General features: G+C 46.5%; 1 protein-coding gene across 2 annotated transcripts in view; it reads right to left on the bottom strand.

Annotated features, from left to right (window-relative positions):
- Positions 1 to 321: 321 nt before the first annotated feature.
- The window catches only part of MICALL2 (MICAL like 2), a 45,866-nt gene continuing 18,531 nt past the window's right edge, over positions 322 to 27,656 (bottom strand). For both annotated transcript variants that reach the window (XM_054995252.1, XM_054995253.1), the window contains 16 exons: positions 26,994 to 27,135; positions 24,429 to 24,619; positions 23,826 to 23,947; positions 22,962 to 23,654; positions 20,451 to 20,692; positions 20,010 to 20,054; positions 17,033 to 17,111; positions 15,889 to 16,016; positions 14,715 to 14,867; positions 12,318 to 12,382; positions 11,580 to 11,703; positions 9,797 to 9,887; positions 8,773 to 8,846; positions 8,082 to 8,196; positions 5,772 to 5,818; positions 322 to 2,472 (listed from right to left, as the gene is read on the bottom strand). In XM_054995252.1, the coding sequence (XP_054851227.1) occupies positions 2,387 to 2,472; positions 5,772 to 5,818; positions 8,082 to 8,196; positions 8,773 to 8,846; positions 9,797 to 9,887; positions 11,580 to 11,703; positions 12,318 to 12,382; positions 14,715 to 14,867; positions 15,889 to 16,016; positions 17,033 to 17,111; positions 20,010 to 20,054; positions 20,451 to 20,692; positions 22,962 to 23,654; positions 23,826 to 23,947; positions 24,429 to 24,619; positions 26,994 to 27,135 (2,397 nt within the window). In that variant the 3' untranslated portion in view covers positions 322 to 2,386. The remainder of the gene's footprint in view (positions 2,473 to 5,771; positions 5,819 to 8,081; positions 8,197 to 8,772; positions 8,847 to 9,796; positions 9,888 to 11,579; positions 11,704 to 12,317; positions 12,383 to 14,714; positions 14,868 to 15,888; positions 16,017 to 17,032; positions 17,112 to 20,009; positions 20,055 to 20,450; positions 20,693 to 22,961; positions 23,655 to 23,825; positions 23,948 to 24,428; positions 24,620 to 26,993; positions 27,136 to 27,656) is intronic.

Genomic DNA, 27,656 nt, shown 5'->3' with positions numbered 1-27,656 from the left:
TAGACCATTTCCTTCCCCTCTATTTTATCCTCACAACAACCCTGCGAGGGAGGACATGCTGAGAGTGTGTGACTGGCCCAAGGTCCCCCAGCAAGCTTCCATCGGAGAGTGGGGATTCGAACCCGGGTCTTCCAGATCCCAGTCTGACTCTTTCCATCACACTGGCTCCCCCACTCCCACCCAACCACCTCTCCCTTGAGCTGTCAGGACGGGTGCTGTTTAAAATGCAAATGTCGAGAAAGAGCCTGTCTCTTGCCCAGCCACCACATTCAAAACAATTTTACAAGCCGACTCTGTTTAAATCATTCTTGATTTAATACAAACAAGTGCAAAAATAAAGCCAGTCGCAATATCAACAGCCTAACTATACAGATGTATGTGTCAATGCTGTTTCCCCCCTCTTTTTTCTACCTTTCCTCGTGCTTCCCCCCACCCCACCCCACCCCCTTCGTTTTAATAAGCTTCCTGAGTTTGTTTTTTTTTTAATCTAAAACAAAACCTTTCAGCCTATGGTAGGCCAAAGGGACTTGTTGAGAACTGCACTGCCACCTGGTGGACAAGAAAATATTCAGCTTTGGGGGGCTGCCCAAAGGAGGGAGTGCTTTCTCGGAGCTTTGAGAATGGAGTCTGCAACACATGGACACTGCAAAATCAGGCAAGGAGCAGGTGTGCCAACCCCTGGCCTGAGGTACAGAGGCTTTCTGTGACTTTAATGGCTGCCTGGGCTGGGAAGATTTTAACTGGTACAATAATGAGATGTACGTTCAGCTCTGCCTCCCAAGTGGTAAGAACACAGGAGACGCTTTGTGTAAAAAACGTGGCGACCCTAGCCAGGGAAACTCTTCCAAGGCAGAATCAAGAAACACACAATCCCTCGGCCAACCCTACCTGACACCTAGTTCTGCTCCAACATAGCAAACAGCTGCAGATCACTCATGGGGGTTGCTGCTGGGTTTTTTCTAGCCAGGCCCTTGTGCCTTGACACAGTTGCTGAATGGGCAGAAATCCAACAGGTGCAGTTCCCCCTTCCCACACGCAAGGGTGGAAGAGCAGGGATGTTTGCCAGTGGACCGTAATATCTGCTTCTTGTTATAGGGGAGGCGGGGAAATGGCAGCCTGTGGGAGAATTTCTGCTAGCTCTTCAAGCTGCTTAATTTGTCAGGAACATTGGCCCGCTGGATTTCACAGTCACCTGAAAAAAAGTTAACCAAATTGAGGGGGCAAAGCAACTAAAAGGTCCACAGGTGAGTCTCAGCCTGCTTTGGAAGACTCCTAGCGCAAGGCTGGCCATTCCTTTTTCCAGTGCTGCCACTGTGTGCCACGTCCCAAATCAGAGCCCTCTAAAGCAAGCGGGGTTTCAAACGTGGCTGTCAGGCTAAAACAAAATGGCCTGCTGCTGATGTCAAGGCACAAGTGTCCTGCCAAGATAAAGATGGCATTCCATGCTCCAAGCCTTGCTGTGGTTGCACATCACTGAGGAAAAGAATCAGTACCGGCGAGTAAGTAGTTCTTTTGGGTCACTATCGTTTTCCTCATCAAGGGACCTTGACGAAGTATAGACACATCCGGAGTTTTCCAGAACACAGTTTGAAAACTACTGCAGTGTTCTTTCTGAGGAGAAGCCAACATGCTTCCTGGTGTGGAAAGGGATTCTGTTCCCCTTGGAAGCAGAGGTGGCCAAAGAGTGGCCATTTTGCACAGGATGAAACTAGACACTCTATCTAGACATCTCCTAAAACATTCGCATTTGGGCCTCCTATGGTAATGTCTAGTCGCACAAAATGTACAATGAGATGTGTTTTGGCTAGCAGCCGCATACACCCTCACGGAAAGGAAAAAGGGGGGCGTGATGCCACCACATCATGGGTTACGTAGCCAGCAGAGGACGTGGGCTGCCATTTTCAACAGCAGCCCTGCACGACCCATTGCCCTGAACAACCCATTGCCCTGCACGACCCATTGCATCTAGTTTCAGGCAAAGACTTCTGAGCCTGATGTCTGGGTGTTCCCCAGGATTTTACAGCCATGCCAACCCTCTTATCTTGCCAAATCAGGCAAGACTAAGACCATTCCAACTGGATCCAGGTGCTGAGGAAAAACTCAGATTAATGAGCAAGTTGCTACTGATGCTGACGAAAGCTGTCACACTGGATTTGGGGCAGTGTCAACTGGTTCTTGGAAGGCAAGAGGGGTGATTTCTCCCACACAGATCGCTCTTTACGCCCCAGCAAGGCTTTCTTCTGTAATTCCCAAGAAGAGTAGGATTGACTTTCCTAAAAAACAGTCCTCAGATTTTTGCATCACAGGATCCGCATCAACAAACAATGGTAAAAGCATCCCTCGATCTCCACAAATACAAACACAAGAGAGTGTGCCATTTTCAAATCTAGCTCTTGATTTTCAGTTGCAGTATTTTGAACAATCCAAACTTGACTTTTTTCTTTTCACCTTCCTGGTTGTTACGAGGCACATCTGCAAAGGAAGCGGAAAAATTACCAACTATGATCTTGTTGCTTTAAAACACAGCTGACAAGGAGGTTATAAATACAGGTGTGTGATTCTGTATTTGGTATACCCAGATTATACCAAATAATTGATGATTTGGTATTATCCGGATATACCAAATCAAATTAAAGTATCCTGAATAAAATCAGGATACTGAATAAACGACCTGAATTTATTTGGGTTTATCCAGCAACTGCAGTTACAGCCTTTTAAAAGCCAGCTGGCTGCTCTTGCAAACTCTTTTCTCTCCTCCCTACAACTTTCCAAGGCTTTCCTGGGCTTTTTCTCCCAGAGGAGGGGGGAGTGAGGCAGGAGGGAGGGGGAGTGAGTGAATTAGTGAGGATTCTCCCTCTTGCAGGCTGCCCAGACTTGTCTAGTAATAGTTTGATGTTGGTTGTTGGTTTGGTTGAGCTTGTTAAAGTGTCCTTCCTTGCTTCAATTTTGTTCAGTTTGCTTTTTGACTTTGGTCCTGCTGGAATTTTGTGGTTTGGGGTTGGTTCTGATGTTCTTGCTATGGCCCTAGGTTCTGCCTGCCTGAGTTCTCTGAGTGACACTGGTTCTGTTGGGCTCACAGAGATGTCCTTCCTTGTTTCAGTTTGGTTCTGTTGAGCTTCTCTTGGTTGACATTGGTTTTGGTGGGATTCTCTGGTTTGATATTGGTTCTGGTTGGATTGTCTGGTATGATGTTGATCCCCCTGCTTCAGTTTGGTTCTTTGGGGCTTTATTGGTTCAGCTTGCATTGGAACTTGCATTAGGAAATGGGTTTTGGCCAGGGGTCACCCCTTCGTTTAAGGTTTCTTTTCCTGGAAAGCCTCAGAAATGTTGCCCCCATAGGAAACAATGGAGAGTAGATGGGGGCACCTTGTTCAGGGGCCCATAGAACTGGGTTCCTGGGCCCAATCTTCCTGTAACTCAGGGCAGCGGGTCTTTAGGGGACAGGCAGGACTAGGTTCCCTACAAATTGGGTGAAGTTTGCTTGAAAAAATGCCCCCCCCCCCCCGGATATAATGGCTGGGTAAATTTTGGGATTCTTTAATTTTACTGAACCAGATTACAGAATCTGACCCAGATTTCAGGAATACCAAATTTTTATGGTATTCCTGAATACTGGATCCAAATTCAGCCAAATTTATTTTTTGCTGCCCACCCCTAGTTATAAATCCCGTTCATGACCACAGAGACAGCAGAATAGCCAACTGTGATTTCTCCTCATCTCTTATAATATACTTTGCATCTACATTTTGCTTTCAGAATTCCATGTGATTTATTCACACAATCTTGTGCTATAAACCTGATGACAACCCTATAAGGCAGGCACAACATTGTTATTCCCCACCCCCCACCCCCAATTTGCCAAGGTGGAATGGAGCAATGCTAAGACAGGGTGCCTTGCCAAGGAAGATCTGAACTGGTGACTTCCTGAATGATCAGTCATTCTTGTAGAGGTTTACTCAAAAAGTAAGCTCTTATTTTATTCAGTGGGGCTTACTCCCGGGAAAGGATGGCAGCCTTAGGCACCAAGCCTTCCACTTTTCCAGAGACAAGACTCAACCTTTAATCTCTAACGGCAACATGATATCCACTCTGCAGCACAGTGACAGATATGGGTTCAAGACCTCTGCCTTATAGCATCCAGTAAGAGTCCTTCCACCCCGCTCCTCCCAGGCCAATGTGGCTACAATCTAAAGTTTTAAAGTGGGGAGAGAATGCAGGAGAGGAACCAGAAAAATCAAGCAGTGAACTAGAGAGGGGGCATGGTGCATGTTTTACAATTCTCGGATCACGCATGGCACAGCCTCCAGAATTTGATATGATAACCATCTTCAAGTACTTGAAGGGCTGTCATATAGAGGGTAGCATGGTGTTGTTTTCTACTGCCCCAGAAGGTCAGACCAGAAACAATGGGTTTAAATTAAATCAAAAGCGTTTTTGGCTAAACATTAGGAAGAACTTCCTGACAGTTAGAGTGGTCCATCAGTGGAACAGGTGATGGGCTCTCCTTCTTTGGAGGTTTTTAAGCAGAGGCTAGATTGGCCATCTGACAGCAGTGCTGTGAATCTAGGCAGATCATGAGGGGGAAGGCAGGAAGGATTACATCAATGCTTACTTCTCGCAGCCCTTTCTTACATGTCCAGGGTAAGGCCAATTGCAACTTGGGGTCAGGTAGCAATTTTCTCCAAGCCATTTTTGGCTAGCAATCCTGACGGTGTTTCGCCATCTTCTGGGCATGCAGTAAAGTTCACTGGGTGTGTGTGGGAGGAGGAGGTATCTGTGAATTTCCTGCATCGTGCAGGGTGTTGGACTAGATGACCCTAGAGGTCCCTTCCAACCCTATGACACTAATTAGTCATGGCTAAAAAATACAAAAACAAAAAAAGGGGTGGGAAACCACAATGGGAGGAGGAAAAACAGTTAAGTAATATATATGAATATAAGTTGTGTATATATATTTATAAGTAACCAATGCTCTAAATAAATTCATAAATAAGTAATGAAAGTGCTTATAAATACTTATAAATACAGATAGTACCTAAAAATACAGATAATTCAATGTAAACAATATGAACCTGCCAAACTTTAAATATATATATATATATACAACTTATATTCATATTGATTACTTGACTGTTTTTCCTCCTCCTATTGTAGTTTCCCACCCCTTTTTTGTTTTTGTCTGGTGTAGGAGGTGCCCCTTTTGGCATTGAGAGTGTGACTACAAGTGACTTTCTTCACGTGGAGAACACTAGATTTTTCTCGCAGGGTTACCTGGGAAGTGAAGTCCGAGTGGTCCTTCCCCTCTCTGTTAGAAACGCTGCCTGAAGAGCCACAAGAGGGCTTCGTTTGGGGGTGGGCAGCTACTCCTTTCTTCCAGGGCGTCCTGCAGGCTGCCTGCTCCCGGGGAGCTGCTCTGGAAGTGGCAGCGTCGGTGAAGCTTCAGCTGCAGCGACAGCGGCAGAATCTACAGCAGATTCACTGTTGCTATGGCTGAAGCTTCACCGATGCGACCGCTTTCTCCAGAGCAGCTCCCCGGGAGCAGGCTGCCCGCCCCCAAACGAAGCCCTCTTGTGGCTCTTCAGGCAGCGTTTCTAACAGAGAGGGGAAGGACCACTCAGACTTCACTTCCCAGGTAACCTTGCGAGAAAAATCTATAGTGTTCTCCACAAGAAGAAAGTCACTTGTAGTCACATTCATATAGGGCTTAAAAATACAGCATCCTGGTAATTTCCCATAGGGAGGTGTCCCAATCCACTGTCACAAGGGCTTACCAAGTTTCTGGATCAGGGCTGCCATCTCCTTGTCCTCCTCCATCTCCCTAAGGAAGGAAGGGAAGGCAGTTAAGAGAAGGGCCCACAAGGCAGAAGTTTCAAACACTTGAAGTTTATGGTGGCTGAAAGCAGGAAGAGAGCCGTGTGCCAGGCCTTGAAGTCCTTGGCATCATATGGTCACTCGTGACCCTTAGCCCAGTGCAGCTAAGTGGGGTCCTAGCTGCCGCTGGGGTGGTGTGGTATTTTTCCAGCTCTCCATTCAAATGCTGCATAAATCCTGGAATTAGCATTGGCCGAAGAATTCAGCATCCTGCAAATTTCTGAGTTAATTCTCTCTCCTATCTCATTCATTTCCTTAGGGCTACTGTTGAATCAAAAAGTTTGTACAGCAAGATAATTGCTAGTGTGCTGCAAGAAATGCATCAATAAAAATGGTTTGGGTGCATTTGGACCAAAAGAAGAGGTTGCTTGTTGTATGTCATTTATTACCTTTGGCCTAGTCAGTTTCCACCTGGGGTGGATAGTTCTGCCATATTCTGTATATTGTAGAATAAGGGCAATCGTTCTCAGTTCAGGGATGTCATGAATTACCTAACCTCCACTCGAGAGTAAGTTGCTTATTGCATCTCTGAATGAGTCTCTGTTCTAGGCTTGCCTCCCTCCCTTCACAAGGTAAGCCAAGATAATTGATTCTTGCGAGGGTTACCCTTCCCTAAGGACAAGAATTTGCCTTTATCTCTAATACAGAACAGCATGCCGTGCCCCTGTAAGAGTGGGCTACTGCAACACTGAATGAGCTCTGGCCTGGATTCCTTCTTCAGTTGGGGTTAGGCACCTCTACCATGTTCTGCATCAGGTGTGACTGGATCATTCAATCATACGCAATGCAGAGAGACAACAAAATAGCTCAGCCTCAGAAGACAGGGTATCCTTTGTGTCTCTGTATGAGTCTCTGTTCTAGGTTTGCCTTCTCCTTGGCTCACCCAGACATGCAGAGGAGGTGAGTAGGTAATCCTTACTTTTTGCAGGGTTTTTTTTCCAGATGTAAAAGTGAAATGTGTCTTCAAGTCTAAATCAGAGCAGAAAGGCTCCTCTGCTAGCAGAAGGCTAGCTGTGGCCTGGTTATGTTTTCTTTCCCACCTGCTTAGTCACCACACCCTCTCTAAGCATGCAGCAACCATGTAACAGCAGCCAGAAGCTAAGAAGGTTTCTAATTGCTCTTGTATACTTGCCAAGGAGCCAGACCCTATGAACCATGTTTGGCAGAGAGAGCTGATGAAAACTCATTCCAGGGTTGGCAGCGGGCCCCTCGCAGGAAATTCAGGGGTGAAGGAGAGCCTTCATTCTGCCCTGGCCTCCATTAGGAAGTCTCCCCTTTATCAAGGAGGAGCCTCCAGAGAAACGTGAGAATAAAGAATGGGGGAGGGGGGAGGGGAGGGAGAGGCAGTCAAATTCACTTCCCCGTTTTCTTCTATTCCCTGCAAAGAATGAAAAACCTGGCAGAGCTTTGTGAGGAGCTGCAGCCCAGCAGTACAGCGCACACACAGAAGATTCCAGGTCCAGTCCCCAGCAATGCTGTTTTTCTACGCTTAGGTTAATATAATTTGAGGTCAGAGTTACAGTTCCTTATAGTCCCAGGTTAATCATTGAAGGGTTCCTTTTTTTCTGTTCCTCATAAATAAAACAAAAATCTAGGGGCACCTTAAAGACTAAGAACAAGTATTTCAGAATGAGTTTTTCAGCTCAATTTTCCAGACAGATATGTGATGGAAAATCATACTGGGAAGTTTACGTAAATGGCCACGTTATTGATTGTAAAGTGTAAATTTCTCACGCAAAACATTACATGACCAGGAGGAGGTGTGCTATTCCCTCAGGTCTCTCTCCATGCTGCTGCCAGAGACCCCTAAAGTTCCACAGAGTTCACAGCAGGGCAGGAGGGAGGGATGTGTGCTTGCACAGAAGACCATTTCTGGATTCAAGACAATACTGTATCCTGACTCCTTTGAACACAGTTTGATGTCCAGGTCTTTAATTCCAATGAACCTGCCATATAGAGTCAGACCCTCAGTCTACCAATGTCTACTCTGATTGGAAGTGGCTTTCTAGGGACTTAGGTGAAAGTCTTTCCCTTCACTAACTACCTGATGCTTTAATTGTTGACAGTGGGAAGTGACTCTGGGACCATCTGCATGCAAAAGAGGTCCTTTACCTATCAGCCGAGTGAACATCACTAACTGGCTCTAACACCTGTGCTTGCTTCCTCTATCACCCTGAGAGCTACAGAGCTTCAGCATGTCCATTTCCTACCTAATTCGGTCCTCGTCCAGGTTCTCCACAATTTCATTCCGACCATCAATGATGGCCAGATATGACTCCAGCAGCTCTTCTTCCCTGGCCTTGTCCTTGGAGGTCTTCAGTGTTTCTGCAGAGGAGAAACCAGACATAACATGATGGTCATTTCTATTTATGGACCTTGAAACATCTCCAGTTGGGGAATGGTGGAGATTTCCGGTTCTGAATTCTATTGGAACCAGAAGGACAAAAAAGAAACAGACGAGGCAGAGAACAAAACAGAAGGAACCACTGGAAGGGAACAAGAAGGAACAGAGAGAAAAATCAGGAAGTGGGGAAGAGGGAAACTGGGAGTAGGAGGTAAGGAAGAGGGTGTTCGTGTAGTTCTGAAGGACAGGTGCTTAGAAGTAGCTTCGAAGGGAGAACGGCTGTCCCAAGAGGATTCTGTTTAGGTAAGGCGAGGAATCTGAACCTCAGTTATTGGCATTCAGGACTCTTGGTTTGCTGTAGTCGGGAGTGTGATTTTGTGACTATTTCAATTACTTTTCCTCAAAACAGCCAGAAGGGGTTGGGATAGAAGTACACTGAGTGAAATAAATAAAAGAAAGCAAGTTATATATATGTACACACACACATCCCTCAAGAAGTATCTCAAAAAAATAACTCTCAAGGCACCTCCAAAGAAAGGTAAAAGCACAAGACCCACCAGGCTTGTTCATGAGGTTCCGGAGCTCCGTTTCAATATTCCACTGCTTCTCCTCCAGTTTCTGTTGCCTTGACCTATTTTCCAATAAAAGGAGAAAAAAGAACGCAGTTGGTACATGTGGACTTGCGCTCAGATCTCCCCAGAAGATTGGTGAGGCTCTCCCAGACCTCTTGAGAAAGCTGCGTCTTCGTACCGCCTCATGTGTGCACAAGAGGTTGGAGCCAGGGCTGCCTGTATGCGTGACGGGTGTTCCCCCCTGCTATGCTAAGGATTGTGCATTCTATTGGAGCAGATTACTGGTCCCGCTACCCTAACATGGTCTCCTCTGCCTGGTAGCAACAGTTCCCAACTTGTTACAGATTAAGACATGACATTAGGAATGGTACTTGGGATTTAGCGCATGCAACGTAAGGCTCTGCTGCAGGCCAGAGTGGACCCTCCCCCCAACAAATGAGTGCATGTGTATGGAGTTGACACATAGCACACCACAACACAAGTGCACCTGGCACATTATGGTTGTCTTCTCTGACTGACAGCAGCTCTCCAAAGTTTCAGGCACAGATCTGAGCCTGGACTGCTGACTATGCAGCCTCTGGCTAAGCTCTTTCCTCCATTAGGAGAGGGGCTGTGACTCAGTGGCAGAGCATCTGCTTGGCCAACAGAAAGTCCCAGGTTCATCTCTGGTTAAAAGGATCAGGTTGCAGGTGAGGTGAAATACCTCAACCCGAGAACCTGGAGATCTGCTGCCAGTCTGAGAAGACAATCCTGACAGATTCATGTGTTCATGCGTCCATTTCCTAATCACTGAAATAATTGGAAGCTGTGGAGCTGGAGACCCAACGTGGTCAGGTATGCACTTTGAAAGGCAGTTGCTTTTGACCTAAGGATACCATCAAGGGGCAAGACTGATCTTCCCTCCCATGCCATGGAAGGCAAGCCCTGCAGACAGCAAGACGTCAGCTGCCTGGTCAGCTACTTTCCCAGCCCCTATGGAATGGGACAGACCATTTGTGGCGTCACTCACTTGTACATCAGCTCTGACTCCCTCCTCAGCAGCAGCTGTTTCTCATGGATCAGCTTGAACCATTCCACCATCAGGGCGTCCTCACGTTCATCTATATGCAAGACCCAAAGAGACACAAAAGAATCTGCATTAGAGGTGGGCACGAACCAGGAAAATGGTGGTTCGTTGCAGTTTGTGGTTCGTCATGTTTCACGAACCACCATGAACTTGCCTAGTTCAAAAACTGGTTCATTTGGTTCGTCACTTCCAGGGCTGCAGAAGGTCTGCAGAAAGCCCATCCTCCTCACCCCCACTGCATAGATAACAGATTAATTGGCGACAGGCTATCTGCAGTGATGAACCGAAAAACGAACCATACAAACCACTCTAAAACTCATAGCAGTTCATCACAGTTAGTCAGAAATGAGCTCTGATGAACCACCAGTTCACAAACCAAAAACCGGCCTGGTTTGTGACAAACCTTGGTTCATATTTTGGCTCGTGCCCACCTCTATTCTGCATGAACTTAATTCATTCCATCAGACAGACACTGCCAGAATGGAATGGATATGGTGTCGGCTGAGGGAACCAGCTGAAGATCTGGGAGACCTGGGTTCAAGTCCCCACTCTGCCAGGGAAGCTTGCTGGGTGACCTGTGAGCCAGTCACGCTCTGTCAGCCTAACCTTCCTCACAGGGTTGTTGTTATAAGGATAAAATGGAGAAGGGGAGAATGATGTCGCAAGACACTTTGGGTCCCCAATAGGGAGAAACGTGGGGTATAAGTATAAATATAAATAAATAAATAAAACTATAAATATTGAGATGTTGATTGAGTGCATTTTTATCTTCCTCTTCCTCCAGAGAAGTGTACATTATTCTTCCCTCGTCCAGGTTTAACCTCACGGCAACAATCCTGTGAGGTAGATTAGGCTGAGAGTGTGTGACTGGCCCAAGGTCACCCAGCATGCTTTGTGCCAGGGTGGGGGATTTGAACCTGGCTCTCTCCCAGAGCCTGAGAACAGATGGAAAGGAAGGTGGCGGCAGAGGAAAGGGCACGGATCCATTTTCCCTGCTGTCTTCTGTGCTGCAAGGACTAAGAACTTCTTTGTTTTTAAGTAAGATTGCCAGACTAATGAACTGAGATGGTGATTTTCAAACTGGGCGCAGCAGGTAGCATTAATGTGCTGGAAAGAACTGCTGGTGTCCATTGCAAATTCATTAATTAAACCATAGAGCCCACAAAGGAGGCTGCCTAACGCATATCAGCATGACTCACTGCTCTGGTCTTTGCAATCAGTCTCCGTTGGGGGCAGTTAACTTTCTGCATCCATTTGGAGATACTGTAGAATTACCTACTCTGAGGAGGCTTCCCATTGCATCTCTGCATGAGTTGTTTCCCTATAGTCATCTTCCAAGTACACCCAATGCAGCGACTTGTGCACGAACACGGGTGCAAGGCTTCTACGAAGGTAGGGAATTCTTGTCCTTGTACTAAAAACAGACCTTTTCAATGCCAAGGATGAAGCAACTCTTGCATTATAAAACTGCAAAAGTGAGGCATTCTAACTCCTCACCTGTCAGAAGCCTGGGAACACCCATCTAAAGAAAGAGGATTTGTTAAAACTGAGGAAGCCCAATCCATATCTGGATGGCAGAGGTTCATCAGGAGCTCCTCACAACCCCCTCCACGTTCTTCAGTTTGGAAAACCTCAATTTGGTATACAAGGGGTCAGTAATAAATTACTGCCCATATGCGCATGGGGCAAGCCTCGCAGATGTGCAGCAAATCCCATGGCCACCCACCTCCTTCACATTTCCGCAACTGCTTCTCCATGTCCACCCCTTTCAGTTCCAGCTCGTCCAAATCATTCTCAATCCTCTGGACTTCCTTTTGGATTTCTTCCTCAGGGATGTAGTCTGAGGGGTGCTGAGAGGGAAAAAAAACAGAAGTTAGTAACAGATGCACCCCTCCCCCACCTAGGGTTGACAGGATGAGCCTGTCAAACAGCGGGGGGGGGAGGGTTGGGGAGGATACAGTGTGGGGGGTGGCATTGCGACCCTGATGTTTGTTCCAGGGAAAACCTGGAAGTGATAGTGGCAACACTAGGAATCACTAGAAACCCTATGGTAAATCCATAGAGTTTCTGGTAATTCCTAGAGCTACTGTCATCGCTTCCAGATTTTCCTTGGATGCGACATAATGTTTCAGACACTGATGAGTTTAAAAAAAAATCACTTGCCATCACTTGGAGTGGTAGCAGGCAACAGGGCAGGGGATTGGCAGCCCTGCCCCCAACTCATAAACCTCTCCTGCCCCTACCAGCTGCTAGAGAACAGTGTTCTTGGTTCTCATGGTGTGAGAGGCAGTGAACTCATTGCGGCCATTTCACGATACCTCATTCTCCCTCCTAGGTGCTGTGGCCCTGACTGGGGCCATGAAAAGACCTCTAGCAACTTTTGCCACCCAGCAATACCCTCACGCTCCATGAAGTCTGTGACACAGACTGGATGCAAAGCTCTGGCCTCTATTTTAAGCCATACCTTGGATGGAGATACCACAGGACTGCTTGGAAGCTTCCGGAAAGGTTCAGGAGCTGAAGGTTTAACTACAAAGGGCAGGGGCAGGGGGATGGAGAGAGAAGAATCTCTTGTGACATTAAGCAAAACTGACTGGAATTAGTATGAGAAGGATTCTCGCTCAAAAAACCCTGACTTGTAGGTAACAAGATCATTAATATATATATATATATATATATAATATAAAAATAGACAAGAAACGCACAGCTATCCAGTTTCCTCTCAAAAGAATATCCTTCTGATGAAATGTAACTGCAAAAGGCCCTCCTAAAAAGAACAATCTTGCATTCCTCGGGGAGTGCATTCCACAGTGCCAAATCTGCCACCGCCAAAGAATGGGCTGGGTGGCACACAGACTACTCGAAGGAAGGGAGCAGCCCTGGGAGCATCTGAGGTGGAGAACAGGATTGTAACCACTAAAAACATCAGGACTTAAAAACAGCCAGGGGGACTTTATTTATGATACAAGTGTACGATATACAGTTCTTGGGCATACCTTCAGTGAGACCAGCGGCTATCAGCTGATCTTGGGTTCAAGTCCGGTTTTCCTGGGGGCCACTTTTTTAGGGTCCTGGGGAAAGGAACTCCAAGCTTTTATCCTCAGGGCAGGGAGAGCCATATAATATAATTCTCCTCTGCTGGCAGTTAGGAGCCACTGAAAGAGGAGGGCAGGGGCTGCCTCGAATCCCACAAAGGTCCCCTATTTCCCCTGCAGTTCCAAGATTTGTGGAGCTGAAATTCCCTTGTTACAAATCACCAGATTGGCCTCAATTTGATTGACTCTCTTTTCTGTGGCACCCACCCCTCTGGTACAGCTTTTCTAGAGAGATTTTAGGGTCTACCCACTTTTAGGCCAGAGGTCTCCAACCTTTTTAAGCCTGAGGACACCTTTTTAATTCCGAGGTAGGGTGGTGAGTGAAACTATGAAATGGCTGTGGCAAGAGGCAGAGTCAACTACAAAATGTCAGGAAGTGAGGTTATACAAAGCTCTATTATTAACCGTTCAACATTTCAGATAGAAATTCTTGTTTAACAGGATGCCTTTTAAAATGAACATATTTAAAAATATTTTCTTGCAAACACACAGCTTAATTTCTGCCATATGGTGAAGATCCTTTTGCTGTGGTTGCAGGCTGCTACCAAAGCAACATTTTTTAAAAATCTGCACAGCCAATCAGACCTCCAATGGCAGATCAGAAGCCCTATTGGGCAAAATCCCCACCTGATTCCTAAAATCTCTTGGTGGGTACCAGGAAAAGTGTCAGAGGGTGAGATGGCACCCATGGGCACCATGTTGGGGACTCCTGTTCTAGGCTGACCCAGTTTGGGTTCCGGTACACATATGGACATCATTTTCTTTGTGAGCAGATTTCTGTTTGGATTATGGGCAATACTTGTCATTTTATTGGCGGATAAGCTTCAGTTTTAGTTATGTTTTTAAAGATGGTAAGCTTATGTATTTTGAGGGTTAGTCACCTCATATGAAGTAGCTGCAGGGCAGACCATTTTTAACATAAATAAATAGCTGCATCAAGGCTAACACTAATCCCGGTCAAACCAGACTGCAAAATCTATTAACTGCGCTACACCACAATTAAAACTCAGAACAGGAAGGGAGGGCAGAATTTTGAGCACAGAAGGGAGGAAGTGTGCTTGCTCCTCATCCCCAGGGGCAAAATTATCTCCTCCCTTCCTTTCTAAGTAGTCGCCAAAGATACATCTGACCCTGTTAATCACAGGTTTTCTTCCATCAGAATCTTCTTTCCTATGTGCTCTCCAATGGCTGTCTGATTCGACCGGTGCCAACTTTGTGGTCCTTTTATTCAGCTTCTTTCTTATTGTATTAATTGAGATATTTATAACCCTCTTTTCTTCCTGATGGGAACTCAAAGCAACGTACAATGTTGTTGTCCCCTCTTCCATTTTATCCCTGTGGCTGTAGCATAGTGGTATACGTGGCTGGGTTGCAAATCAGCCCTCTGCTAGTTCAACCCCCGCTACGGCCAGGACTTCAGCAGGTGGCCTTGGGAAAGCCACTTCTCTCAGCCCCAGCTCCCCACTGACTTTGTTCACCGCTCTGAGTGGGCACTAATCTGTCCAGAAGGGCAATATATAAGCACAGATGATGATGATGATGATGATGATGATGATGATGATTCCTACAACAATCACCCCTTGAAGTAGGTTAGGCCAGGAAAGAGAGAGAGCACCTGGTCCCAAGTAACTCAGCAGGCTTCCATGGCCAAGTGAGGATTCGAACTTGGGTTTCCCAGATTCTAGTCTAGCACTCTAAACACTACACTGTCTATATGTGCTCATTGCTTGAAAAAAGGGTAAAATAAAGGGAGGGGGGTCACTTACCAGGTGCAATGGCTCTCTTTGGCCAGCCTGGCTCCTCTACCTTGCGAGAAGACGGAATATCTTCCCATTGTTGTCTGGGCTTCTGCCAGCCACTGGTAATATCCAGTTGGGACACGAGCAGTTTCTTCTTCTGTGGCTGATCAGCTGACGGCGCTAGAATGAAAAAGTACACATGGCTCTCAAAACAGTCCACAACCACCTTGCTTCTCATGGAAAAGTCTTGCATCCAGTTTCCAAATCTTTTCTCCTTTTATGCACAAATGTCAAGACCTTTTCCTGCTTACCTATTCACCTGCCTGCCCTACTTCTTCCAGGCCCAATGTTGTAGTGATCCTGCCACGCCTTAGATCTCAATTGCAATTGCTCCCTGTCTGGGCCCTATTCTACTTCTGACCTGATCCTGCCAAGACTTCTTCCTCAGGCCTCAGCAAACACCCAGCATTACCCCCGATGCTTTTCTTGTTATATATAGATCCTAAATACATTTTATTTATATCCCCCCTTTTTCCTCGATGAGGAGCTTCCCATATCATTGAACCCTCTATATTATCCTCACACAGAAACCCTGTGAGGTAGGTTTAGCTGAGAGTCATCAGCCCAAGGTCACCCAGAGAGCCTCTAGGGCAACGTAAGGATTTGAACCTGGGTCTTCCATATCCTAACCACTACCTCACACTGGTTCTTTAAGATCATCCTCCCAAGTTCGTGAGTGCAACTGCAGACGACTTCACCAAGGGAAGAAGGGAGCTTTGACTCTCAAAAGCTCACACTCTGTAATTCTTCTTGATCTCTACCATGCCACTGGACTCAAATCCTGCTGTTCTGCTGCAGACCCACTGAAACAACTTCACCGAGGCATTCTCTGTATGAGTTAAGCAGAATGCAAAATTTAACGCTAATGAACATAAACACTCTGCTTGTTGCTGTTGACTTGAAAATGTTGAGAATGAAGAAGGCTTCTCTGCAGCTAAAAACCAGGGACACCTCAGCGCCCAAGTTTACGGCAGACACAAATCTCACTGTTAAGACTTTTGCCAGCCTCTGTGAGGACTAAATACTTGCAGGCAGATCTTCAAACTGACAGCTAAGACCCTAGAGAGGATTTCACATCCGGTGCTCATACAAAGGGCTCACAGAACATAAACTGCTCCTCCCGCCCGCACCACCACCATACCGGGATCCTGAACCATCAGGGAGACTTTTGGCAAAGCTGGTTTCGTTTCTTTGGGTGCTACATGGATGACTGGCTTGTGGGCATCTGCGGGCTTTGGAGAGTTCCTTGCATCTCCTTGGTGGGAGACTCTACAAAATAATATAAAGAGGCAGCTGCAGAAACCGTACCATCTCACAAAACACATTCCAGCATCCTTTGGCACTATCAAAACTCTGCGCTAAGATTATTTAACTATTTAGAATTTGTACGCTTCCTCTCCAGCCATGCTGCAGGCGACTCGCCACTAAAACAGCAAATGCAATAGAACACAAATTGCACTGATAACAGCACATCAAAAGAAAAACGTTACAATCAGTATCAATAAAAACAACCAATAAAAGAAAGAGAGAAGATAGAAGAGTCTAAAACAGAGCAGTCTAAAACTGATGCTGATAAAACGGTTCTCTGGCTAGGAGCTGACCCAAATTTTACTAAAGATTACCTTATTCTTATTCTGCAACATCTGTCCATGAGATCTACAGTTGCACCCAATCTCTTGGCCAGTCAGAGGACCCAGAAGGTTTACAAGCAGAGCACAAAGGCCAAATCCTTCCCCTGTTGCTACCCCTCAAAACTAGTATTCAGAAATATACTGCCATAAACACAGAGGTCTTATTTAGCCCTCATGGCTCCTAGCCATTGATGAACCTCTCCTCTGTGAATCTGCGTCATCCCCTTTAAAAGCCATTTGACTTAGCAGCTATCACTGCCTCCTGTGGCAGTGAGTTCCACAAGTCAAGTATTAACTATTAACACTATTGCAGCTGTGGAACACACAGAGAGGTCAATAGTAGTGATGTGCAGACTGACTTCCATTACTAAACTTCCTAAGGAGCCCCTAACCTAGCCCAGTGAATATATTATGAAGGGATCCATTTCAAATCCTTTAAAATTGAGAGGACAGGGGTTGAAACAGGGACATCCATCCCACAAAGCTTGTGTGCTGCCCCTGAGCTATGGACATCCCATGTGCAGATCTCAGGGTGTGCTGATGAGCTAGTGAAGGTATTTCCCTGTCCAACATCTACACAGAGATCAGCATGAACTTTTATTGTGGAATGAAAATGCAAATATCTCGATGAATGGCACTCTCAGTAGTACCTACTTGGTGCCCACCGGCTTCAGTCTTGACCGCCAGTCTGCAGGGCTCTCCAGCTTCTCTTCTGTAATACCCATGCTGCCAGCTGTATGAGAAACATATGAATATAAACACACAGAGCAGACTGCCTTATAAGGTGCCCAATTACCGACTGATAATCCAGCCAGTGCAGTGTAATGGTCTGAGTGTCTGATTAGGATTTCTGAGACCTGGATACAAATCCCCACTCTGCTATGGGTGACCTCAGGCCAGTCATTCACTCTTGGCCCAACCTACCTCACAAGGCTGTTGCGAGGATCAGATGGGAATGGCATGTGTGCTGCTCACAGTGCCTTGGAGAAAGAGGTGGGATGAAAATGCACTAGACAGACTAGTATGATCTCTGCTGACAGGTCAAGTCAAAGAGCTTTGTTATTTGGAACCCAGATCTCTCCAATCCAGTTCTTGAACCAGATGTATGCAAGGAGATCTGTCTTTGGCCACCCAGCCATTTTAAAAAACTTAGTTTTCAGGTTAGGAGCACCCAATTTGGATCAGGACTTGGAAAGGGGTTTTAAGCCCCACCCCACCCTGCACTGAATGGCACAGGAAAGGCTTAAAATCTTTTCTAGTGGTCCTGAGCTGAATCAGTCCCTCCCCAGCCTTTTTTTAAAAAAATCCCTGAACTCTAAACATAAAACTCCCACTGCATGAGTGGAGGTGTTTCCTCAATAGAAAATTCAGAGCCTGCTAAGGCTGAGTTGCCACCCAGAGCTTTGCTCTAGACAAGCATCCCAGTTCTCCATGAATCACCCCGACTTCTTCTTCACAAACCACCCCATCATCATCATCATCATCATCACCAGGGCTTTTTTTCAGCTGGAACGCGGTGGAACGGAGTCCCGGAACCTCTTGAAAATGGTCACATGGCTGGTGGCCCCGCCCCCTGATCTCCAGCTGGAGTGGCGCTGGAGCGGCGCGGAAGGCAATCTAAACTTGCCTCTGTCTGGAGATCAGGGGGCGGGGCCACCAGCCATGTGACCATTTTCACTGAAGGCAACCCACTGAGTTCCACCACCTCTTTTCCCAGAAAAAAGCCCTGATCATAGCCATCAAATTAAAACCCCTGGCTCTTGGAAAAGCAGCACAAAAACGGAGCCTAATGTAAAAACAAACTAGTCAAGAATATGCATGCCTCCTCCTTGCACACCTCTTTGCATAATTTATCCTGAGAAGGGAACCAGAGTTGAATTTGTCTACTGTTAAAAAACAAAACAAAAAACGGGTCTTCTTGGCACTGGATTTTTCGTCCTTCAATGCAAAACCAATTTCCAAGTGTGTTTGTGGCACAGCCCCTCTTGAACAATTCTGGCTTCATCTAATCTTTATTTTAATGGCCTTCCTAAGTGCATTGTTTTAGTAGAGCAGTGGAGGAGGGGAGAACATGATTTACATGTTTTCATCAATTCAAGTGACACAGTGTTCAAAATATCTGCAACGGGGCGAGAGGTATGTGCAGGGAAGCATAAAATGTATCCATAATCCATCTTTGGGGCAGAATTTACATACCCCTAGCATATAATGCCACCAACTCTACCACAAGAATACTATAAAACTGAGGAGGAATGGAAGAGGAAGCTATTGAGAAGATAAGGCTGTAACCAGAGTTTTATTTGTCCTGTGCAGGTACAGAGAAACTGTAGGAATTAATACTGGACATAACATTCGATATGGGGCAGAGAATTCAGTATCCTGAAAATCTCCCCTTCTTTAAAACGCTTGTTTCTAATTTAATTTAATTTAATTTAATTTAATTTAATTTAATTTAATTTAATTTAATTTAATTTAATTTATTGCATTTCTAGCCTGCCCTCCCCACCAGCAGGCTCAGGGCGGGTAACGACATTAATAATATTAGAATAACATAAAATACAATATAAAATCAATAATATAATACAAGATATAAAAATTAAAACCAAATCCCAGCGGCAATGTGTGATGTGAATACACCTCATCAGGAATTCATGCGGTTAGAGAGGGCAGGTTGCAGATGTCTCAGCTATACAGCGAACCAAGGCCACAGCAGAAGGCCGACCAAGTTGCCCGCCCAAGCCTCAACCACTACCATAGGCCTTGATGGAAAAGGAATTCCACCAGGCCAGTGCTGCAGCCAAAAAGGCCCTGGCCCTGGTTGAGGCTAAGTAAACGTCCTTAGGGCCAGGGACCACCAGAAGATGTTGATCGGCTGAATGAAGGGCCCTCTGGGGAACATATGGTGAGAGGAAGTCCCGTAGATATGTAGGTCCCAGTCCATTTAGAGCTTTGAACATCATAGTCAAAACCTTAATCTTGACCCAGAATTCAACTGGTAACCAGTGCAGCTGGCACAGGACAGGTCGTATATGTGTCTGAACCAGCTTCTCAGTGAGGATGCATGCTGCTGCATTCTGGACCAACTGTAATTTCTGGATCAACCTCAAGGGCAGCCCTGCATAGAGCGAGTTACAGTAGTCTAATCTGGAGATGACCATTGCTTGGATCACTGTAGCCAGGCTGCTGGTCAAGAGGTAGGGAACACTATTGACAAGGAAGTGTCCAGGATCACACCCAGGCTCTTAGCAATAATGGCAGCAAAAACAGGTTTTGAAGTAGGTGTAAAAGAGAGACCCAGCATAATATAGTGATTAGAGTGCCAGACTAGCATCTAGAAGATCCCAGTTTGAATCCCTACTTTGCCATGGAAGCTCACTGGGTGATCTTGGGCCAGTCACACACACACAGCCTAGCCTCCCTCACAAGGTGGTTATGAGGCTGAAATGGAGGAGGGGAGAATGTTGTATGCTGCTCTGGGTCCCCACTGGGGAAAAAAGTGGGGAAGGAAGGAATGGAATGCTTGGTGCAATCTCCAAAGTCAAGGGTAGTTTTTAATATTAGACAAATTCATGGGTGCTAGGGTTTATCAATCTTTAATAGAACCTCCATGTTCAAAGGAACTATACCTTACCTTCGTGCCTTGCTTGTAAGCTTTCCAGAGGCTTCCTAGGGGCTGCTAGAGAAAACAGAATATGAGACTAACAGTGGAATCTGATGCAGAATTACCCCAGTCTATCTCCATTTGCTATGGAGGTGTTAGATCGGATTCAGTAAGGCAAAGGGCTTAGCGCCCTTCCTCAAGTTTAATAGAAGCAGAACTGGCTATGCAAATTAATGATGCTTATGCAAATGTGATTAAGCTGCATAATTTACACAGGGTGCAAAAGTATAGGATTTAATTTGGAGTAAATGACCGAACACTAATAATGTCTGACGAAGGAAGTTTTGATTCTTAAAAGCTTATACCCTGAAAATCTTGTTGATCTTTAAGGTGCTACTGGACTCAAATCTTACTCTTTTACTGCAGACCAACACTACCCACCTCAAATGAATGCTAATAGCGAATTCTTACCTTTGGGGGCCTTAATATCCACTTTGAATCTAGCTTCGGCAGGTCTGCTAATGGGCTGATCTTTGGCTGAGTTCTGGATGGCCGTTCCCACTGCGTGGCGCTGGTTCTTTGGTGAATTTTGGGCCGCAGTTCTCAGTAGCACTTGCCCTGGTTTTTCTGAGCTGCTTGGCACAGTGACAGGTCTCAAGATGTTGGTGGACTTTGCCTCTGGATGCTGAAAGCCGGAGGTGGCAGGTGATGATCTGCCATGACAGATGGAAGAAAGATACTTAATACCTTGGGTGGAATCCATGCTGTCCTGCGAGCGCTCCCCTGCACTTCTGCACATGCCCCAGTTTAGAGTTGCCCTCTGCTTCTGCGTGTGCTCCATCAGAACCCACCTGGGAAGGTCACTTTTCACAAAGCACAAAGAGCTGCACAGTTTGGGGGAGATCTGAAGCCACAGAAAAAACCTAGAAGCTGTGTGCACCATTTTTCAGACTGGACACCTGAAGCTGCCTTCTACTGCACCGCATCATTAATCCATCAGGACCAATCTCGTCTAGTCAGACAGGCAGCGGCTCTCCAGGGTCTCTGGGCAACACCCTTCCTATCACCTGCTACGTGGCCCTTTTAAACTGGTGATGCTGCAAATTGAACCTGAAGCCTTCTGCATGCAAAGCGGAGGCCCCGCCACTCGGGCATATCCCCCCCTAAGCAGGAGTCCTTACACCAGGTACATAAATGTTTGATCTGTTGTCAGCCTAAGGAGCCAGCAGAGATAAGCCTCATGCATAGGATCTGGCACTCTGATCCGGAAACGGTGTTCTTTTCATTTAAAAATAAAAACCAACTTTCTGCTCCTTTTGGAGACTGCAGTTTTGATTGCTAACACTGCTCCCCCCAAGCATTTTGGGCAGGGAGCACGGGAGAGTGCTTGAGCCTCACAACCAGGCCAGAGTCCGGCTCACAGGTGGTGGCTTCTTCCAAGATCACCCAGTGAGTGCCACAATGATCAAACAGCCTGGCCTTCCCCAGGCTCCGTGGTATGAACCGGTTCCCCCTGCACTAGGAAAACTTGTTCCTCTCCTTCATGGTGACCCTCCTGCCCTGACAGGATTAGGGAAGAGTCTCGTAAAAATAAACCACTGTTCCCTACTGCTGCCATGCTTTGCTGATGCTCTCACACACATTTGAAATCCAGTTGCAAACAATCACTTAAGTGCATTGAAAGTGCATTACCCAACGTGTGTCAAAGCAGCCTACATCTCAAAAGACTACGGTCCAGAAAATTCTCTGAGGGGGTGTACAGTCTTGCATGCAGGCTCCAGATCAGAAAGGCCCTGCCCTATGAGTCTGGTATCTTTGCTTCATTTGGGGAGTATTTTTCCCTCCAAGGGGTCAGACATGTTGATCTGCTCTAATGATTACATGGCAGTGTTTATTTTTCAGTTTTTACCCTTTTTCCCACTAAAGATCTCAAACATAAGAAGGCCCTGCCAGATCAGGCCAGCGGCCCATTGAGCCCAGCATCCTGTTTCACACAGCAGCCACCCAGTAGCCTTGGAAGGCCATGAAACAGGGAACTAAGGCCAAGGCTTTCCCCTGAAAGCATTGGGACTCAGAAGGTGACTGCTTCTGCCCACGGAGGTTCCCTTTATTCACCATGGCTAGTAGCCATTGATGGACCTCTCCTCAGTTAATCTGTCTCATCAGATCAAGGATTCCCAAAAAGTTTCACATCTAGCCACTTGGAGCGTTCCAACCATAACCGCACGCCCAACTCTCTTTTCAACTTTGAAAACTGCTCAGTCACAGAGGGCGAGGGTGGCTTTGGGACACAACGACCAGCCAATCAGTCCAGCTCTGAGAAAGGGTCTTAGAGAATGCTACATGGTAGTGAATTTCCTCTGTCAAATTTACAGCATGTACTGGCGACGAGGGCCGGCTCCATCTGTGCCACTTACTTTCCCCCTGCCTGTTCTCCCATTTTAAAATGTCAGGCCACAGCAGCCCAAGTTGGAAAAACAAGAGCCAGTGGGTCGTACCAGTTAGACTGTGGAACTGAGAGATCTGAGTTTGAATCCCCACTCTGCTACAGAAGCTTGCTGCATGAGCTTGGGCCAGTCACTTGCTCTGCCTAACCGACTTCCTGGGGTTGTTGAGAGGGTAAAATGAAGGAGAGGAGAATGAAGTAGGCCGCTTTGGATCCCCATTAGGGAGAAAGGCACAGTAGAAATAAACTAAATCAGTAAATCAATCAAGAAAAGATGAAGACCACACGAGTATGCTATACCAGTCCCTTACTACCAAGCCACATGACTGCCCCATTAGTTTTCACAAAAGTTGCCGAAGCGGAACGAGCTGATATATACAAGTTTGCTCAGATCACATAAACCACAGATTGGTGGGATTTGCAGCCACAGATTTTAGTGTTTTCTAGCTGCAGGATTTCAGGCGCCCAGTTAACTGAACTGACAGATGCACAGAAATCAAGAAGACCTTCCTACATATTCCCCAACAAACTCTTACCCATGGAGTCCTAACAAGCCCGGCTGAGCACCAGCAGGGGCTCCTTGCCTGGTAGTTGAATGCCCAGGTAATGCATGCATGAGGATGCTCCGTGCTTTATCCTTCTCACTGCTTCCTGAATTTGTCCCTGGTGTGCTGATGCCAGGAAATGGTGTTTTCCCAGCTGTTTTGGAAGTACTAAAAGGAGAAACCTGATTTTTAACGGGATCCACTTTGTCCGTGGAAAGGCCAGAAGTCCCTGAACCGGACTGGAAAAATTTTTCTCGGGCCTGCTGTGTTTTGGCTGACGACGCTGTCCAATTAGAAGGGGCCATTGCAGCAGCAACTTCAGCACGGTCAGTTTTACCCCCAATGGGGTTGGACTGGCGCGAACTAGGGCTGGTAGAAACAGAGATGGATTTATTTGTTCCCAGATATGAAGGTTCCCAAGGTGCTGGCTTGGTGAAGTTGCTGTTTCTGAGCTCCTGGCTTGTCTTCAGGGGTTCCAGTGCTGGCTTCTTGGATTCCAGTCCTTTCAAATAGATCCCAGAAGCCGAAGTGGTACTGGTAGGTTTATTCTCTCCACCGACGACCCGTGCAGGTACGAAAGCCTGTAGATGGTTTGGCTCATCATGTCTGGTGCAGGTAAGTGTGCCTGGCTCGGCCCCAACTTTGTAGGCACCAGAGGTTAGCGTGTTGGAGCACTGCTTGCACCTAAGGGGAAACAACAGTTTTAGAAGGTCATGGCAAGACACCAAATCCCACCCATTGCAGCTCAAGGCAGAATCTATCAAACACTGATAGACGCCAAGCAGAGAAGAGAGAGACAGGTCAGATCGCTGGCAAAGCCCATGCCTAATCAAGACCCCATCCAGGGAACTGTACCTAAAGCAGTTTCTGTGATAGAGTTTCCCGTCCACCAAGTGACGCTGTACCAGATGCACGTGGGTGCCGCAGACGGCACAGTCGCTGCTGCGCGTGTTGCTGTTCTCCGCCAAAATCCGTCTCTGGATGGGGGACACAGCAAAATAAAATGCAACAGAGTCCTGCAAGGTTCATTCAGGTCATTCTAGATAAGGTCAAGATCAGAACTGCCTGTTCTTAGAAAAGTTGCTGGAAGTTCCCTGAATGGTGCTCCCTGCTGTTGTTTTTTAAGTGCAATTATCAGACATGCAGGTACATAATAGCATGCCCCATAACAACAACAATATTCGATTTATATACTGCCCTTCAGGACAACTTAATGCCCGCTCAGACTGGTTTACAAAGTAAATTATTATTATCCCCACAAAAATCACCCTGTGAGTTGGGTGGGGCTGAGAGAGCTCTGAGAGCTGTGACTGACCCAAGGTCACCCAGCCGGCATCAAGTGGAGGAGTGGGGAATCAAAGCCGGTTCTCCAGATTAGAGTCCTGCCACTCTTAACTAAGGGGCACTTCATTCAACGCTATCCTCCAGCTCCTGCCAGAGAAAATGGTGGTTGCATACCCCAGTTGCCGGAGGGTTCTCCTTCACCAGATTTCGTGTCTGTAGAGCCGGGCTTGTCTTGGGTTCAGAAGGCACGTGTATCCGAGAGGGCTTGGCTGGAGCCAGCACGGCTGGTTCAGAAACAGCCTTCTTCTCCATCGGCTCGTCAGTGAGGTTGGATGAGGGGCGTTTGATTCCAGACATCCCTCCAACTAGCAACAAAGGAACACAAAAATATTCAGGAAAACAACTGGGGGGAGGAGCTTATATCTCTCTTAAGATGACAAGTACCATAGTTTAAAAGTTACAAAAGTTTGAGGAAAATACCACAGAAACAAGCAGGTTCCCAAGTTTAAGACTGCAAAATATGAAATTGTACACCCTTGTACAAAGAACAGTGGCAAAATGGGAGCTAGGGTTGCCAACTCTAGGATGGGAAATTCCTGGTGATTTGAGGATGGAGTCTGGGGAGGGATCTCCGTGGGGGTTAATGCCATAGAGTCCACCCTCCAAAGCAGCCATTTTCTCCAGGGGAACTGATCTTTGTTGTCTGGAGATCAGCTGTATTTCAGGAGATCTCCAGACCCCAGCTGGAGACTGGCAACCTTAACAGAAGCATTCCCACACCACTCAGTGTCGATACTGCCCCTTCTCTTCCCCCTTCCCCAGCACACTTGCACAGTGCAGGGGTCAGCATGTTGGACTAGAATCTAGGAGGCCCGAGTTCAAATTCTCACTCTGCCACAAAAGCTCACTGGGTGACTTTGGGCCAGTTGCATGCTCTCAGCTTAACATCCCTCACAGGGTGGTTGTGAGGATAAAATGGAGGAGAGGAGAACAACGTGCCGTCGCCTTCATCCAAATTGGGCTTGGCAATTTTGCGAGCCTGGAACTCTCAGCGCGTGTCTGTTTAAAAGTCCTCAAGGTAGCCAAGAGGATTTTGTAATGTTAACTGTCCTGTCTTATCTGTCCTGTTAAGCAGCAGGGCTCAGTGAGACCAAGCCCATACTGCTGACCTTTGGCTCAGTTCAGAATAAGTCCCTGGTTGAAAAGTAGCTGCTGATCAGTACCCCAGAAGCCCCCCCTGCATCCCTGCTCCTTCAGCCTTTGCCAGGCACAATTTATTGTTTAGAATACCTACAATCCTTTCAGTGTTCATGAGACCTCTCTGTGCTCCTTAAAAAAGCCCTGTAGGGTAGGTTGGTATTATATGGTAAACCAGAGAACTGAGACAGGCTTGCGTCAGGTCAACTGTGGCAGAGGTAAGATTGGAACAGGGGGCTTCCCAGATCAGAGCCCCTTTCTTTTTCCCATGGTGCTACACCAGCTTCTGAAAGCATTATCTTAAGATATGAACAGTTTGACCTAAAGGGTGGGAATGAGACAAAAGAAACTCTGACAGCACAGAGATAACAGCACAAAAAAAGAGAAGAAACAACAATTAAAGAAAATGCAGCTAGCACATGCCGAATGATGCTGGGCTTGGCAGTGTGAGAGCTGAGCAATACTAACAGCCTTTAAAAAACCTCCTTCTTTAAGCCAGGACAAGGGGTGGCCATTATATCAGCAGGCAGCCTCCATAAATATCAACTGTTTCCTGGCTGGAAGCTTGCAAACGCCTGAATGCAACCGTCTTCCAATAGGGCCTCAAAGCCAAGAGGTCACCATACCCCCCATCCAAAGGGCACATTCCTCGCAGGCTGTGGCCCTGGAAACAGATGCCCAGCCTGGAGTTCTCAAGTTGGTCAAAACCATACGGAGGACACAGGAGAGCATTCAGATCGGAGGGCTCTTTTTCACAATATTCCCTTGGGAAAAGGAGAGAAGAGACCCAACTGGCAGGGATCCCAAACTCCTTGGTGGAAATGCTGGCCAGAGGCTTTTGTTTCGGCGTCTGGTGAAGGATTCCAAGAGATGGGGCACAGAACACAGGAGGGAAATAGTGGGGAAAGGGGGAAAGAGATGTCACCCCTTGGGGAAGAACAGAGGGCTCTTTGTATGCTTACAATGTCAACTGCAAGGGAGAAGCAACTGACTCAAGCTTTGGCACTGATTAATTAGAAAAGGCCTCTCTCTCTTTCACACTGTTTCTTTTATCACTATGATCATATTATGACGATATTAAGACCACAGGCTCATGTTTTAGTTGGAAGCACCATGTTTCTAGGCCTTATGATAAGCTGGAACCATGCGGCTGGAATCTGAGAATCTTTGAGGGCAGGGATGAGTTACATGTGCCTGTTAGTCCATAAAGCCCTGTATACGCTGACAAACGACAATAATTTTTCAAAAATATTTTTAGGGAAAGCCTCGCCTCGCCAAAGCCCCTAAAATGGGGGTAGGGAGAAGCAAGGGTAGAGTTTGGGAAACTCCCCAAAGAGCATACGATGATGCTTGACATTTAGAGATATACTGCTTCTGACCCTGGAGGCTCTATTCTGAGCCAACGCTGCTAACGCAATCATTTGTTAATGCAGCTTTCATGTATCTGTCCCAGTCTCTTGCAGATATTTGGGTTCATGCTGAAGTGGGTGCAAAATCTCTTTTTAAGAAAAAAGAGGAGGGGGTGGAACAAGGTGCACTCACTTGGAGACCGGCCATGGAAATAGTTGTAATACTGTGAGACATAGGTGAGTATGCTCAGTCTGTCCGGCACCTTCAAGGCCACCATGTCCTCCGCATCTAGCAAGGCTGGGATCCCCAGCTCCTTCTCAGCTACTTGGAAAGCCTAAAGAATACAAATGGAGGAAACAAGAAGTCATGTTGTGAACTCAAGTCATGAGAAAGAGAGGAACGATATCCTTTTCCTTCCATGTAACGGTCCCCATTTTCTTCCGAAACTCAACAACACACAGAAATTAACAATCACACCGAATGTTCTGATTCAAAAACCCTGCCATGTACTAACATAACATATAATCCTGGATAGTTTTCTTTGGGTGTAAAGTGCCATCAAGTTGCAGCTGACTTATAGCAACCCTGTAAGATTTTCAAGGCAAGAGGCAAACAGAGTTGATTTGCCATGGCCTGCCTAGTGACCCTTGACTTCCTTAGTGGTCTCTCATTCAAGTACTAACCAAGGCCAACCTTGCTTAGCTTCTGAGATCTGAGGAGACTGGGCCATCCAGGTCAGGGACTCGTCTTCCTTACTTATAGTTAATAAAAATAATTGTGCTTATATACCACTCTTCTAGATAGATTACTGCCCCACTCAGAGTGGTGAACAAAGTCAATGTTGTTATTATCCCA

This window comes from Eublepharis macularius, chromosome 12 (genome assembly GCF_028583425.1).
Source record: "Eublepharis macularius isolate TG4126 chromosome 12, MPM_Emac_v1.0, whole genome shotgun sequence".
Lineage (NCBI taxonomy): Eukaryota > Metazoa > Chordata > Lepidosauria > Squamata > Eublepharidae > Eublepharis > Eublepharis macularius.
This window is presented reverse-complemented; position numbering and strand designations above follow the sequence as displayed.